General features: G+C 45.0%; 1 protein-coding gene across 1 annotated transcript in view; it reads left to right on the forward strand.

Annotated features, from left to right (window-relative positions):
* SIGLECL1 (SIGLEC family like 1) overlaps window positions 1-5,481 on the forward strand; it is a 7,251-nt gene extending 1,770 nt beyond the window's left edge. The window contains exons 2-5 of the mRNA XM_023508904.1: window positions 2,279-2,554; window positions 2,680-2,779; window positions 4,321-4,477; window positions 5,455-5,481. Coding sequence (XP_023364672.1) covers window positions 2,279-2,554; window positions 2,680-2,779; window positions 4,321-4,477; window positions 5,455-5,481 — 560 coding nt within the window. The remainder of the gene's footprint in view (window positions 1-2,278; window positions 2,555-2,679; window positions 2,780-4,320; window positions 4,478-5,454) is intronic.
* The last annotated feature ends 10,541 nt before the right edge of the window (window positions 5,482-16,022 follow it).

Raw genomic sequence — 16,022 nt, forward strand, 5'->3', positions numbered from 1 at the left:
CACTCTGCCCAGGGGGACAGCTTGAGGCTCTGTCTCAAAAAAAAAAAAAAAAGAAAACTGTGAAATCCTAAGAAAAGAAACAGCAGAACATACTAACAAATGGAAGAACATGGCATGCTCATGGCTAAGAATCAACATTGTTAAAATGTCTATGCTTCCCAAAGCAATCTACAGATGCAATGCCATCCCTATTAAAATACCAACATCATACTTTCAAGACTTGGAAAATATAATTCTTCATTTTGTATGGAACCAGGAAAAAATCTGTATAGGTAAGGCAGTTCTTAGTAATAAAAACAAAGCTGGGAGCATCAGCCTACCAGACTTTAGGCTGTATTACATGGCCATAGTGGTCAAAACAGCATGGTACTGGCACAAAAATAGAGACATAGACACCTGGAATCGAATAGAAAATGAAGAAATGAAACTAACATCTTACAGCCACCTAATCTTTGATAAACCAAACAAGAACATGCACTGGGGGAAAGAATCCCTTTTCAATAAATGGTGCTGGGAGAACTGGATATTCACATGTAAAAGACTGAAACTGGACCTGCACCTTTCTCCACTCACAAAAATTGATTTGAGATGGATTATACAAACCTAAATTTAAAGCATAAAAATCCTCAAAGAAAACGTGGGAAAAACACTCGAAGATATTGGCTGTGGAAAGACTTTATGAAGAAGACTTCTGTGGCAATTGCAACAACAACAAAAATAAACAAATGGAACTTAATGAAACTGAAAAGCTTCTGTACAGCTAAGGAGACGACAACCAAAGCAAATAGACAACCTACACAATGGGAAAGGATATTTGCATATTTTGAATCAGACAAAAGCTTGATAACTAGGATTTACAGAGAACTCAAATTAATCAACATGAAAAAAGCCAAAAATCCCTTATATCAATGGGCAAGAGAGATGAATAGAACCTTCTCTAAAGAAGACAGGTGAATGGCTAAAAACATATGAAAAGATGCTCATCATCCCTAATTATTAGAGAAATGCAAATCAAAACCACCCTGAGATATCATCTATTCTTCAGCAAGAATGGCCACATCACAAAATCTCAAAATTGCAGATGCTGGCGTGGGTATGGAGAGAAAGGAACACTTTTACACTGCTGGTGGGACTGCGAACTAATACAACTTTGGAAGGAAGTATGGAGAACTCTCAACAAACTCAAACTAGACCTCCCATTTGATTCTGCTATCCCATTACTGGCACCTATCCAGAAGAAAAAAATCCTTTTACCATAAGGACATTGTACTAGATGGTTTATCACAGTTCAATTTACAATTGCCAAAATGTGGAAACAGCCTAAATGCCCACCAACCTAGGAATCGATTAACAAGCCGTGGTATATGTACACCATGGAATACTATTCAGCCATTAAAAAAGATGGAGACTTTACAGCTTTTGTATTAACCTGGATGGAAGTGGAACACATTATTCTTAGTAAAGCATCACAAGAATGGAGAAGCAAGAATCCTATGTACTCAATTCTGATATAATGACAATTAATGACCTAGTACATGGTGAGGGGTGGGGGAAGGGGAGAGCAGAGAGAAGGAAGGAGGGAGGGGAGTAGGGGGTCATGGTGTTTGACACATCTCTTGGGGGTGGGACGCAATTACAAGAGGGACTTTACCTAACAAATGCAATCATTACAACCTGGTTCCTTGTACCCCCAAAGAATCCCCAACAACAACAACAACAAAAAGGGCCACTTAGGACTAGGAAGAAGAAAATTGAGAAAGGAGTTCTATTTATTGAATGTGTAATAGTTTACTGTGTACCAAGCTAGGGGCACTATATATCTTAAGGCGTTCATTCTTATAGTGCTGGTAATATGCGACAGGTTCAGTGAATATCCCAATTTTCCAGACTAGTAAACAGCACAGAAAAAAAGAAATAACTTGCCCAATGGCATCCAGATGGTAAGTGATGGAGCGGGGAGTAATCACAAAGGATAGTGAGGGTGGGAGGATGAAAAGCGGAGTAGGCCTCAGTTTTGAATGTCTAGCCTGGGCTGCAGGGATCACAGGAAATGCAAATCCTTGTGAAATGTACTCACCCTCCCTTTACAAGTTCTAGCATTCAGGTCCAGGCCAGAAGAGGATAAAGGGGAACCGGTCTGTGTGGGCTGGAAACTGTGATCCTATGGGCTTTTAGAAGGGCTTTCTGAAGCTCCTGGTGAATAAGGAGGAGGCTGAGTCCTGAAGGAACTGGAAAAAGAGGTCAGAATGTCTTGTCAACTCCTGACCCTTCCCCACAGCACCAGCCAGGCTTCTCAACTCCTCTTGCTTCTTCAAGAAGACATTGCAGTGCAGCTGTGCCTTCCATGGGGTCCCCACGCCCTCCGTGCAGTGGTGGCTGGGAGGTGCCCTTGTGGATGGCACAAATGGCAATCTCCAGGTGACGTCCATTGTGCTTGGCCCCTGGGCCAACAGCACCATCCACCTGACAGAGAAGCCAGAAATGGGCACAAGACTTGTCTGTGAGGGGAAGAACCAAAATGGAACCCACGCTTCGAGCATCCTACTAATGTCAAGTAAGAGGGGAAGGGGCTTGGTGATTGGGTGAGGACGAGGAGTGGGATGGGGTCTGGCCTTCGGGCAACAGGAGGGAGCAGAGCTTTGGCTCCGATGCCAAACTTCTCTCGTGCTCTCCTTCCAGGTTCTTTGGTTTCCCAGACATTCATGAAAGGGCTGATTCAAGGTGTTGTGTATGGAACCATTGCAGTTACACTGCTCTTCCTCTGCCTCCTTCCCTTCATGTGAGTACCAGGGGAGGAAATTCACTGGCAAGCCTGCCCCAAAGCTTCCTTGCTGCTGGGCAAGCCCTGGCTGCAGAGCTCAGGGAAGGCAAAGATAGGACCCTGCCCTCAAGCAATTCAGGCTTAAAAAGGGAGAGGGGCACCAAACACAGTCCCCACCACCCAGGGCCATTGGGACTACACTGAGCCATAAAGCAGGCCCATGGGACAGACCCTTGCTGCAGATACCATAAAGGGGACAACCAGGAAGGAGCTGCAGCCCTAGAAAGACCAGCAAAGTCCCCAACATGCTGTCTTGAGTGGACCTGGAAAGCTCAAGATGCCTCAGCTTGTGGAAAGTGGTGAAAGTTGAGCATCCCTAATCCAAAACTTTGAATCTAAATCTTGAAATCCCCAAGTGCAAAACTCTTTGAGAGCCCCCATGATGCCACAGTGGAAAATTCTACACTTGCCCTTATGTGGTAGTTCTGTGCACACAAACCTTATTTCTTACACAAAATTATTATATTTTATTAAAAATGTTGCATAAAATTACCTTCGGGCCTAGGTGTATATGAAATACAAATAAGTTTTGTGTTTAAACTTGGGTCCTATCCCTAAGATATCTCATTATGTGTACGCAAATATTCCCAAATCTGAAAATATCTAAAAGCCCAAGCCTTTTATGGGTTTTTAAATTTCCTTTTTTTTTTAATTTTATTTCAGAATATTATGGAGGTACAAACATTTAGGTTACATAAATTGCTTTTGTACCATTTGAGTCAAAGTTACAAGTGTGCCCTTCACCCCGAGAGTGTGCATTTTAGATGAAAGATGCTCAACTTTTATACACAGAAGCCCAGGGGTGTGTTTGAAGCATTTCCAGTGTCTTTCTATAGCGTCGGTTGCATCGAGAGTGACAGGTAATAGCTAAAAAATGAGGTTGAAAGAATTCTCGGTAGTGATTCATAAAGAGCCTTGAAACTTGGCTAGACGTATTAGTGAGAAGCCCAGAGTGAGAATGGCAGGACTGCAGGAGGTCAGGCCAGAGAGGTGGGCAGGGAAGCCTCTGGCCACTCCAGACGGCCTGAAATGAATCCTAAGTCGGGAATCATAGAAGATATCAGGGAAGGAAAGCATAAGCTTGGGTGGGACACGGTGCAGGAAGTGAGGCCAGAGGCTGATTCTAGGGTCTAAGCAAGAAGGGGCCGGGGCAAGTAATAAGAGGTAGCTGGAAGTGTGGGAATTTGAGAAAGAAAAAAGATAAGCCAGGCAGCAGGGAAAACTGAGGCACTGTTAATCTAAGTATAATCAGCTGGACTTGAAGACCAGGCGTTTTCACTATTGGTCCCATCTGAGCCCTACAGCCTGATAAACGGGGTATCCCTGATATGTAGAGTATAAAACTGGCCCCCAGAGAGGGTGTAAGGCTTTTCCTAGATCACACAGCAAACTGGTAGTGTTGTGGAGGCTCTAAACCAGAACTTTTGATCAGGACCAGAGCCCATGTGGGGACCCAGGGAGGTGGAGAGCCAGAACCAATCAGAAGCTCATTTTCTTAGAGTAAAATATATCAGAATGAAGCAGGCAAAGAAAATTGCAGCAATCAAAGCAAAAAAGAGCTCTAAAGGCAAAGCAAGCCGAGAACCCAAGATGTCTCTGAAGTCTAAGGAACCAGGAGCGTCCACAGTCATCCCATCTTCCAAGAGGGAGATACTGGTGGGTACACTTTGCATCTGGAATCTACCAGAATAATGAACAGGATCCACAGGGAAAGGAGTGCAGTGTTTTGAAGGAGCTGTCACCTTCAGTCTTATAGGACGTCTCAGTGCCAGGATGTGCTTTCACATCATTTCATAGTTGATGGAGCTAAGACCCAGGAAGGGAAAAAAGCATGAAAATTAGGAGAGAGAATTGAAAAGACAATTAGAATCTGCAATATAGACACAAACACACCAGCACACTGAGTTCCCGGCATGAGCAGGTGGCAGGTGGCAGTGTAGATCCCACAGTCCCACCTCACCCTCAAGTGCTGGGAGACCAGGCCCAGCCAGGGTTACTCCTCCATTCACTCTGCTCCCCACATCCCCCACAGGGCTTGGCAGAAACAGCATCTGGGGGCACCAGACCTTACTGTTATTTACCGTTCATCATCCTCCAGGACCAGAAGTGCCCTGCTTCCCTCCCAACATCCCACATGAAGAGCTAGTTTCCTTCTACAGATAAACCATGCATTTGTTTAAATTCTACCAATGTGTCCTGCAATGTCTCCTAATCTCTGTGCTAGGCAATGCTAGGGTCTCAGACATGGGTCAGACCAAGGCTTTGCCCTCAGAGAGCAGCCAGGCTGGCAGGGAGGGCACCTGCACAGGGTGAGGGCTGAGCCAGGGAGTTATGGTGGCCCAGAGGAGGGAGGAACCCAACCTGCCTAAGGAATCTAGGCCAGATGTCCCAGAGGAGGGGCAGGGTGTTGGGGGGGGGGCTCCTGGCACCGGGGGTGCACAGGGGGAGGCCAGAGGGGAAGACAGGGTTGCAGGCTCCAACCACGGGTTATGAAGAAAGCTAAGCCAGTGGTTGCTCCACGTTGCCTTATTCTGTGCTCAAAGGCGTGTCCTTCTAAGCTTTGGAGGCCTCAGCTCCCGGCCTGTTCCAACATTCTTTTCTCTTTGCCTGCTCCACATCCCTACCCCTTCCAGAAAAAGCGAGATCAACAAGCCAACTGAGCCTGTGCAAGTTACATCATCCATGGAGTTTCTACTCTCCTCAGAATTACAAAAGTCCACGGAATCCATAGAGCCCTCAGAAACCCTGGAGTCTAAAGTAAGCCTGGAGCCCCCAGACCCACGTCAGCTCACAAAGCCCTCTCAAGCCTCACCTGACCTTCACACTTGTTCTCCATGCAAGAAGGATTTACTCTTGGACCTGGTCTTAGAAACTTTGAAGGCACAGTCTTTGCTCAGGTTAGCCAGACAGCACGTGCCTGCCCGGAGATGGTGTCGAAGGAAGGAAAAACACCAGTGAGACTATTGCATGGGTCCATCTGGAAGCTGCTTCTGAGCCCCTACTGTGCCCAGTGCCTGAAATATACAGGCACATCAGACTTTGAAGCTGTCATATTTAGATTGAATCCCAACTTCAGTGCTTACTGGCAGTTTGCCTTTGGACAAGACATTTCCCCTTCCCCTTTAAACTTCAGTATCTTCATGTGACATAAACCTGGGTGAACAGTGGGTGAAAAGTGGTGCCCAGAGATGCAGGTGGAGAAAAAAGACACGACCGCAGGCCCTAAATGCCAAGAAAAGGCATTGGAGATCCATCTCATAGGACTTTATCCTGACTCCCTTGGAATATAAGTTCCATGAAAACAGAGACCTTGCCTGTCTTGTTTCTTACACTTATCACCACAGCATTTAGAATAATGCCTAAAATATCTTATAAAATAGAATAAGCTCTCAAAAATATTTGGCACATAATTGAATGAATGAATTATAAGCTGTTTAGGGTTTGAAGCAAGAAAGTGGAGTGACCAGAGATATAAAAATTCACTTTCTTTCTTTCCTTCCTGCCTCCTCCCCAATATATAGAAGAGGCAAGACTGGAAGCAATGATGCTAATTAGGAGGTTATTGCACCTTTCTTGGCCAGGTTCAAAGGCAGGCATGCAAGGAATGAGAAAGAGATTCTGAGGTTCGAATGGACCAGGGCTGTTTATTTTTTTCCCCTTCTCTGTCCAGATGCCAGTAGTTTTCAGAGGTTGGGCAGAGGGTAAGTTCTTGGGCAGTATTAATAGTAAATGCAGTGACCCTGTCGTATCAGTGATATGGTCATCTTGTACCCAGGGTAGATGTTTGTACATGTATAAGTCTCCAAGCTTATAGAACAAGCAAACACCTCTTACATGCAACTCACATTTCACAAAAACATGAGCAACTGCCTTGTGCCAGATAATCAGAGGAATCAATTCGCTGCCCTGCCTCCATGGACTGCTGAGCCACACAGGTGCACAAAGAAATGCACTCACACTTATAGTTTAAAATCTTGATAAGCTAGGAGGGAAAAAAGACAGAATGGGAAAGTACAAGAGGGGACCCAGTTTGGATTACACACTCAGAGGGGCTCTCTGAACAGGTGATACCTGCGTTAAGACCTACAGGACTGAGGACTCAGCGGAGAGCCGGAAAGGCAGGTTCCAGGCTCTGAGGTGGGAGGAGTATGTGAGTTTCAAGCCCCGAAAGGTTTAGGTTTTGTCCTCACTGGTGGAGGGTAATTTCCTCCTATGCTTTGTAATTTTGAAAAGTGGGCTCAGATTCAGTGTGGTTTTATCTCTGAGAATCATGTGCAGCAAAAATTTTGAGCTGAGGACAGAAGCCTCTATAATAGGTTTGGTGTTTGCCTCACCAAAGAAACCGGGCGGGCACTGTTGGGGCTAGGATGTGGGAAGGGAGAGACGATGAGATCTAGAACGGGCAGGGGAGAGAGGACGGGACAGCGCTGGGGGCAGGTCAGAGATGGGTTCCGGAATGGCTTGTTTTGTCGGTGAGGGCGACCTAGGTCATAGGTCCAGAACAGGGCGGGTACACGGGGAGCCTTCTGGTTGGTCCTGGGGGTCAAAGCGCTGGGCGTTTTGTTCCTGGATCAATGACCTGCCTGCGCACAGGTCCGGGGTTGAGGGAGGAAAGACCCTTAACACCTAATTACTTGGAGTCTACCAGCTGCTCGGAGAATATGATTCTCGCCAACGCCCCGCGGCGACAGTTGTCATGACTGGCCCCGCCCACGCCCGCGGGTTCTCTCCAAGCACTGCCAAGCCTAGATAGCGCCAGAGGCAGGAGGCAGGAGGCGCGGGGCGCCCGGCGGACTCACCCGGAGCGGGCACCGTTACTCGGTCAGCTCGTTAGGCTTGTCCTGAGCTTTCAAATCGGTCCAATCGATTGATTCGATTCTCGGCAAAGTGAGTTCTCCAGTTTCTACAGCAGTAAATCAGCCAATCAGTCACCTGATTACACTCAGCAGAAATACGGGAAAGATGTTTGGTTTTCAAGGAAATAATGCTGAGGAAGGTCCAGGCTGGACTTCTCTGAACCCAAAACCAGGAGGTAAATTTGAAAAAGGAGATGATCTTTTAGGGAGAGGGAAAAAGTTGCCTGTGAGGACAAAGATGTGGATGTCCTCTTAGTTGGTGACAACCACCCTTAATTGGGGGGGAGCACAAAATATTAGACTAGGAAAAGATCAGAATTTTTAGAATCTAGAGGATTTTTACATACTCTGCAATAAAACCTACCCATTTTACAAATGAAGAAACTGAGGGGGAACCAGAGATAGGATAGGACTTGCCCAGAGTTACCCGGGGAGATCTTAGCAAAGCCCCAGCTGGAACCAGCCTGGAGCTCTTCCCAACATTTGATCTGACATTACAAATTAGAGAAGGAAGGATTTTGACAGTGGGGGGGAGGGGCGTGGAACTAATCATCATCTAAAATCCTGGGTAGCATCTTCTTGATGTGAGAAAGAGGGAGAAATTCCTTAAGAGGAACAAATCAGAATGGAAAAGCAGAGGGCTGGTTCTTGAACCAAAACATGTCTGGGAAGAGATCACAGTCAAGAGCAGTCCCAAGGGAACCAGGCAGGGGGTACGAATGAGAAGCGCTTATTTTGTGCTGGGATCTGTTCTGAGAGCTTTACATGGGTTAACTCACTTAATCCTTCCAACAATTCCACAAGATGGATGCTATGGCAACCTACAAGTTATAAGTGAGAAAACTGGGGAACCCCAGAGAGGGGAGGTAACCTGCCCACAGTCACACAGCTGGCAAGCAGTATAGCCAGGCCTAAATTCAGACAGACAGACTGTAGAGCCCACAGCCTTAACCACGGTGCTCTCCACACCTGTCATGACTACATAAATGACCACATGGGACACGGATTGAGAGTATAAACTGCAAGAGGTGGGCTTCCCATAGGTGCAGGGCAAGCCCCAAGCACTTCTCGCAGAGTCCTTTTATTGAGAAGATACATCATGGGAAGAATTTTAATCCTCTACACACACCTACCAAACTAGTACAGCAGGGACACATCTCCCATGTTAAGGGAGGACATTGATATCTACCCAGACTGTTGCTGGATCTAATTTGTCTTACTGAAGCTGAGAATTCAGACTTTTATGTGAGGATCCTGATTTCGAACATTAGCAACTCATTGAAGAAAGTTTATATGGGCTAAGTAAAACCCCCTAAATTGTGATTGCCTCACAAAGCCACCTATTTGAAAATTGTGAACTAGATTGTCTTTCAGATAAGGTAACAGTTACCTAGGAAGGGCCCAGCCCAGACTTACCTGGAAAATGGGAAGCAAAGATGAGGCCTTTGGACTGCTGGGCCATCCACCTCCCAGGAAAATCTAGAACCCTTCCCTGGCAGCTGGCTTCACATCCAGGTTGTATTGGTTTCCTGTTGCTGACACAACCGTTACCATAAATTTAGCAGCTTATAGCAACACCCATCATGATCTCACAAAAGGTCAGAAATTCCGATGTAGCATGTGTGCCTCAGATGGCTTCCTGCTCCATCTTTTACAAGGCCTAAATCAAAGTATTAGGAGGGCTGCATTGCATTCCTGCAGCTCTAGGGATGAAGTCATTTCCAATTATGTTCAGATTGTTGGCAGCTTCATGCATTTGTAGCACTAAAGCGTCCATTCCTTTTCTGGGTGGCACCTGGGGTCATTCTCAGCACCTAGAGACTGCCCAAACTCCTCGGTTCATGGTCTCCCTCCTTTATCTTCAAGCAATGGTACATCAAGTCCTTCTTATGCTTCAAATCTCTCTGACTTCTTCTGGCTCCTCTGTCCTATTTCTTTCTCTTCTGAATCTCCCTGCTTTGAAGGGCTCACGTGATTACATTATGCTCGTCTGTGTAGTTCAAGATAATCTTTTCAATTTAAGATCAGCTAATAGTTTCTGTGGGTCAGGAATCTGAGCATGGCTTCATGGGGTTTTCTGTTTCGGGGTCCCTGACAAGGCTGCCATTAAATTATCAGCCAAAGTGAAGATTTCATCTGAAGGCACAACTAGGGAAGGATTTGCTTCCAAGCTCACATATGTGGTTGTCGGCAGAATTTCAGCTCCACCAGGGCTGTTGTACTGACCTCCCCACAGGCTATTGACAGAGGCTGCCCTCATCTCCTTGCCATCTGAGGCTCACTATTATGGCAACTTCATTCATCAAAGTGTATCATCAAACTGTATCATCTTCATTTAGATTCATATTTGATTGAATAACCAGGTAGCAGGAATCTTGGTAGTGGGAACATCTTCAGAAGTTTGCCTACCACACAGGTCAAAGGTGAAGGTATCTTTAACTTATATTGTGCCTCACTGATACCAGTTCTGCTTCTTTGCCCTGTAGGATGCATCCACCAAGCATTCCAAAGCTTTGCAAAACTCTATGTCCACTTATGGATGGAGGGTACCTTTTCCCCTGTACTATTTTCTGCTAGAGGAATCCCACAGTGATGTTGTTTGTGCCTCATGGCAGCCAGATTCTAAGATGGCTTCTAGAAACCCCTGTCTTGGTATTCACACACTTTTGCGATGCCCTCCCCTTGGACATGAGCTGGCCTGGTGACTTGTTTCTAACCCACAGACAATGGCAAAGGTGATGAGACGTCACCCCTGCGATTGGCCTATGTGACATTGCAACTTCCATTGTGCTAGCCAGCTTTCTCTTGTTGACTTTCATAACTGAAGTTGCCATAATAGTGAGCCTCAGGTGGCGAGGAGATGAGGGCAGCCTCTATCAGTAGCCTGTGAGGAGCTCAGTACAACAGCCCTGGTGGAGCTGAAATTCTGCCAACAACCACATACGTGAGCTTGGAAGCAGATCCTTCCTCAGTTGTCTCTTCAGATGAAATCTCCACTCTGGCTGATACTTTAATGGCAGCCTTGTCAGGGACCCTGAAACAGAAAACCCCATGAAGCCATGCTCAGATTCCTGACCCACAGAAACTATGAGATAATGAATGCTTTTTGCTTTAAGTCATTAAGACAGTAATTTGTTATGCAGAAAATGAAAATGAATACCTACCTCAGTAGGCAAAATGTGTAAACTTTGAGTAAAACAAGCAAGAAAAAAGACACAAATTACAAAAATCAGGAATCAGTGATATATTCAATATATCTTTAGGATCTGTGGTTCTATATAACCACAGATCCTAAATATATCAAAAAGATAAGGAATATATGGGCAACTTTATGCCAATAAGTTTGCTAACTTGGATAGAATGGCGTTCCTTGAAAGTTACAAATTACCACTTTTTTTTTTTTGAAGTTTTTGGCCAGGGCTGGGATTGAACCTGCCACCTTCGGCATATGGGGTTGACACCCTACTCCTTTGAGCCACAGGCGCCGCCCAATTGCCACATCTTTTGAAGAAGAAATAGGTAACCTGAATAGCCCTGGATTTATTACAGAAATTATGCTTATAGTTAGAAATGTTTCCATCCATAAAACTCCAGGCCTACAGAACTTCACTGGTGGATTCTACCTAACACTGAAGGAATAAGTGCTTATAATACTAATTATATACAATTCTTCTAGCAAATAAGATAAACACTTTCTTACTTATTTTATGACACTAGCATTACTTTGCTACCAAAACATAAGATTACAAAAAAAAAAAAAAATGCAGACCAATATCTTTTGTAATGATAGATACCGAAATGCTTGGTAAAAATATTATTAAATAAAATCCAATAATCTGTAAAATATAATACATCATGGATCATGCAAGTTTATCTTAGGAATATAAGATTGATTCAAGAATTGACAACCAGTCAAGTTAACACGTCAACAAGGAAAAAACTTTGTGATCACCATCATCTCAATAGATACAGAAAAGCATTTCACAAAATTAAACCTTTACTCATGGTTAACAGAAAAATAAAAGCAAAACACCAAGCCCCACAAACTCCAAAGAAGGAAATTTCTTAGCCTGGTAGCAGTATCTCTGAAAAAGGTACAACTCACATCACCCTTAATGATGAAAGACTAACTGTTCCCAACTATGATCAGAAACAAGGCAAAGATGTGCACAGGCACCTCTATATCCAACATTGTACAGGAGGTCTTCACCTACTCGGTAAGGTAAGAAAGAGAGGTAAATGGCATCCAGCTTGTAAAGGAAGAAATAAAACTGTCCTTATTCATGGATAACTTGATTTTCTATGAATCTGCAAAAAAAACTACTATAATTAATGAGTGAGTTTAGCAGGGTCAATATATCAACTGGATATCTATATGCTAGCAAAAGAAATAGAAATTGGTGGAAGTGTTCCAAATCATGACTGAGATGGTGATTAAGCACATGCATTCATTCATCAAAATTTATGGAATGCCACACATAAAATGGATGACTTTTAGGGTGGCGCCTGTGGCTCAGTGGGCAGAGCCCTGGCCCCCACATACCGAGGGTGGCAGGTTCGAACCAGGCCCTGGCCAAACTGCAACAAAAAAATAGCCGAGCGTTGTGGTGGGCTCCTGTAGTCCCAGCTACTCAGGAGGCAGAGGCAAGGGAATAGCCTCTAAGCCCAGGAATCGGAGGTTGCTGTGAGCTGTGTGATGCCACGGCACTCTACCGTGAGTGATAAAGTGAAACTCTATCTCTACAAAAAAAAAAGATGCCTTTTATTTGATATAAACTACCCCTTAATGAGGATGATTTTAAAAATCGTTTCAGAACCCCAGCAGACTTCCACCCCCATTGCATTGATCAGAACTGTGTCACATGGTCACCATCATTGCAAGGAAAGCTGGGGACGTATTCATTATTTTCTGGCCTCTCTAGTGGTACCAGCAAGAGATAACATGGTTGGGAATGTCCCCTGGGTGAGCCAGAAAGCAGTGCCAGGAACAACGAACAGCTGATGCTCAAACTCAGGGAGCCCAATTCCAAATGAATGCTTGCCACAAAGCAGGAAGAGATTGTGCTTGCTCATTTTTTTCCCAGTGGATGTTCATCAGACAAGAATCTTTCTAAGCACGGTGGAGTACACAGAAGTCAATTTGATACAGGGCCTTCCCTGAAGGAGTTCACTCTTAAATAGATTTCCTGGAAAGATATTTCATCAATTTCCCAAATTGCGTGACAACCAAATGCACAGCTCCACAAGGTGTTGGGGAGCCAGGCTCCCTCTGTTGTTATCAATAACATCCTCAAATCTCTGACCTTCATCTGTGTGGTTATCTCATGATCACAGGTGGCTACTCCATCTCAGCAATCACATCTATCTTCCTGGGAGGAAGAGAAAGTACTGGGGAAGAAGTGGTGGTGCTAATATCGCAAAAGCAAAACTCCCCAAACTCTCTAGCCAATAGTCTCTTACGTTTGGTATTTCTTTTCTTTTCTTTTTCTTTTTTGGGACAGAGCCTCAAGCTGTCCCCCTGGGTGGAGTGCTGTGGCATCACAGCTGACAGCAACCTCCAACTCCTGGGCTCAAGTGAGTCTCCTGCCTCAGCCTCCCAAGTAGCTGGGACTACAGGCGCCCGCCACAACGCCCGGCTATTTTTTGGTTGCAGCTGTCGTTGTTATTTGGCGGGCCCTGGCTGGATTCGAACCCGCCAACTTAGGTGTATGTGGTTGGCGCCTTAGCCACTTGAGCCACAAGCGCCGAGCCTACGCCTGGTATTTCAAGTAGACAAGTCTGACCACATATTTGCTTAATAAAGTCTAGCAAAGTTCATGAGGAAGAACTTTGCATTGGTTATGAGGAAAAAGAGGCTTCTCTCCAGACAGGTATACAACTTGGGAAAACAGAGGTGTCAGTGACAATGTTATTAACGAAGCAAGAAACCATCTAGTAAGACAACCTGTCAGAACTTCATTTTATTTTGGAGATCATTTTCATAAGACAGGGAATAATTTCTGATGTGTTTGGAGGCTCATAAGACTGCTTTGTTTAAATTGTTCTTCCAAGGGCAGATTTCCATTAACAAAGACGAGAACAAGTCAGCAATAATCATGAATATTCATAGGAAACTGTATATTGCCGAGAACATAAATGATATTCTTATAAACATTCTCAGCTCTGCAGAGTGTCAAAGCACATTCCTCCAACCATTCTATGACACAGAACAATACCTTTTGATTTATCGCTTCAGGGGAAGGAAACATTTCTTTCAACTCTTTCTGAGACTCATGTACTTTATTATGAAAACTTACTTTTGTATAAACCAGGCTCTGGAATTCCGTTAGTATCATATGCAAAAAGGAAAAAGGCCTTTGGAGCTCAACTGTGATGACAAAAAAAGAAAAAACTGGGTGAAACAGCTGAATAGGCTTTTGTTTGCTGAAATAGTTTGATTGAATATCTCTTCTGCTTGGCTCGCTGGCCAGAACTGTGCGGTGTGAACGCCACTCAGTAGAAAGGAGGCAGGAAATAGAGACTTTGTTTTCAAACTGAGGGCTTTATCTCCTGAACAAATTTGAAATAATGAGGGAGAGGAGGATGGATGTAAGCAGACCGCTCTCAGGGTCCGCCTGGAACATTGCCCTAAAAGAGATGGGCAGACGAGGTGCAGAGGCAAGTCTGAGAAAGGAAACTTCTTTCTGGTTGTGGAGATCCGGGAAGGAGCCTCCAGGAGAAGTTTACATTTGACCTGGACTTAGGACAGGGGAGGATTTGAATGTGGGCAGAGGACAGAGGTGCAGAAGGATACCATGAAATAGAGGTGGCCTAAATAAGCATAGAGATGTAGGATGTGCAGGGTGCTTTTCTCTTTGTCACAGGAAGAACGATGGGGTGCAGGGAAAGGGGCCAGAGGAGATAGAAAAAATGTGGGACAACATTGTGGAGAGCTTCAAATGCAAGGCAGGGTTAGGATTTATGCTGTCAGCCACAGTACTGTTTATTTCTCACCCACCTCCCTTAAATATGTTTCCTTCTCTCCATCCCCATCCTTCTCCTGGGCCATTGCCTGCCCCTCAGTACAGATCCAGGGGACCTTCAGAACAGTAAGACCTGTGCCCCCCGTGTTTAAAACATTTTCATGATTTCCATGCCTTCCCCAGTGATTTAGAACAGAGTTTGAGCTCCTCAAACTTGAATGTGAGGCCCTGTGAAGGGGGAGTGGCCTGGGCATGAAGACTGGAGGAGAGAGGGAAAAGCAGACATGGTGTTGGGGCCTCACAGAGCCTTAGAGGTGACTCCTGTTTCTGAAGCTCCTCAATATCTGGTCCCATCAAGCTCTGAAGGGACGAGTCCCCAGCAAGCAGTGGGCTTATTTCCACCCCAGCCCAGCCTTTTCACTGCTGTCCCTCTCCTCATCCAGCCCAAATCCCTTCCTCCAGGACACACAGATCTGAGGTCAGACTCAGCAGCAGGAGACACCCTGGTCCCCTCCTGCCCCTGAGATCATGCTGATGGCTCTACCACTGCTGTGGTTGGGTAAGTGCAACAGGGACTTGGGGTTGGGGGATGGAAGGTGGGCAAGGCTGAGATAAGAAGGAGAGGTGAGGAGGTGAGGACACAAGGAATTATGTACTTGATACATAATAAGTATGTGGGTTAGTATGAAAGGTTTTTTTGTTTGTTTGTTTGTTTGTTTTTGAGACAGAATCTCAAGGTTTCGCCCTGGGTAGAGTGCCATGGCATCATAGCTCACAGCAACCTCAAACTCTTGGGCTTTAGAGCAATCCTCTTGCCTCAATTTTTCTATTTTTAAGTAGAGACGGGGTTTCGCTTTTGCTCAGGCTAGTCTCAAACTCATGAGCTCAAGCAATCCAACTGCCTTGGCCTCCCAGAGTGCTAGGATTATAGGCGTGAGCCATCACACCTGGCCGGTATGAAAGTTTTGAGACAGGCTGTGTTATTACTTCACTTTCAAGAAACAGTTGCCAGCATTCTTTCTGATTTACCCATTCAAGTTTCAACTTGCTCGGCTTACGAGTATTGATTGCTAGGAGGACTTCGTTTGTTTTCATCCATGCAGATTTTCTTTCTTGAGTTTTGTGTATCTTGAAACTTTCATAATGACCACCCTAACTCGACACCTTCCATGCACATGTTCTGCAGGTGACATTGCAACCCTATTTCACCTAATTCCCTAAGGGATTATCATCCCCACGTCACAGATGAGGAAAAGGCGTAAGAGGTGAATTACCTTCAATTTCGGCTTGCCCAGAGGCACTAGAAATGTGGCTAGCAGGTGCCCAACTCTTCTGACTCCTAGTTCCATTTTAAATGCCCTGCCCCCACCTCTCTAGAACTTA

This window comes from Otolemur garnettii, unplaced genomic scaffold (assembly GCF_000181295.1).
Source record: "Otolemur garnettii isolate 467f Iridium unplaced genomic scaffold, OtoGar3 scaffold00288, whole genome shotgun sequence".
Classification (NCBI taxonomy): Eukaryota; Metazoa; Chordata; class Mammalia; order Primates; family Galagidae; genus Otolemur; species Otolemur garnettii.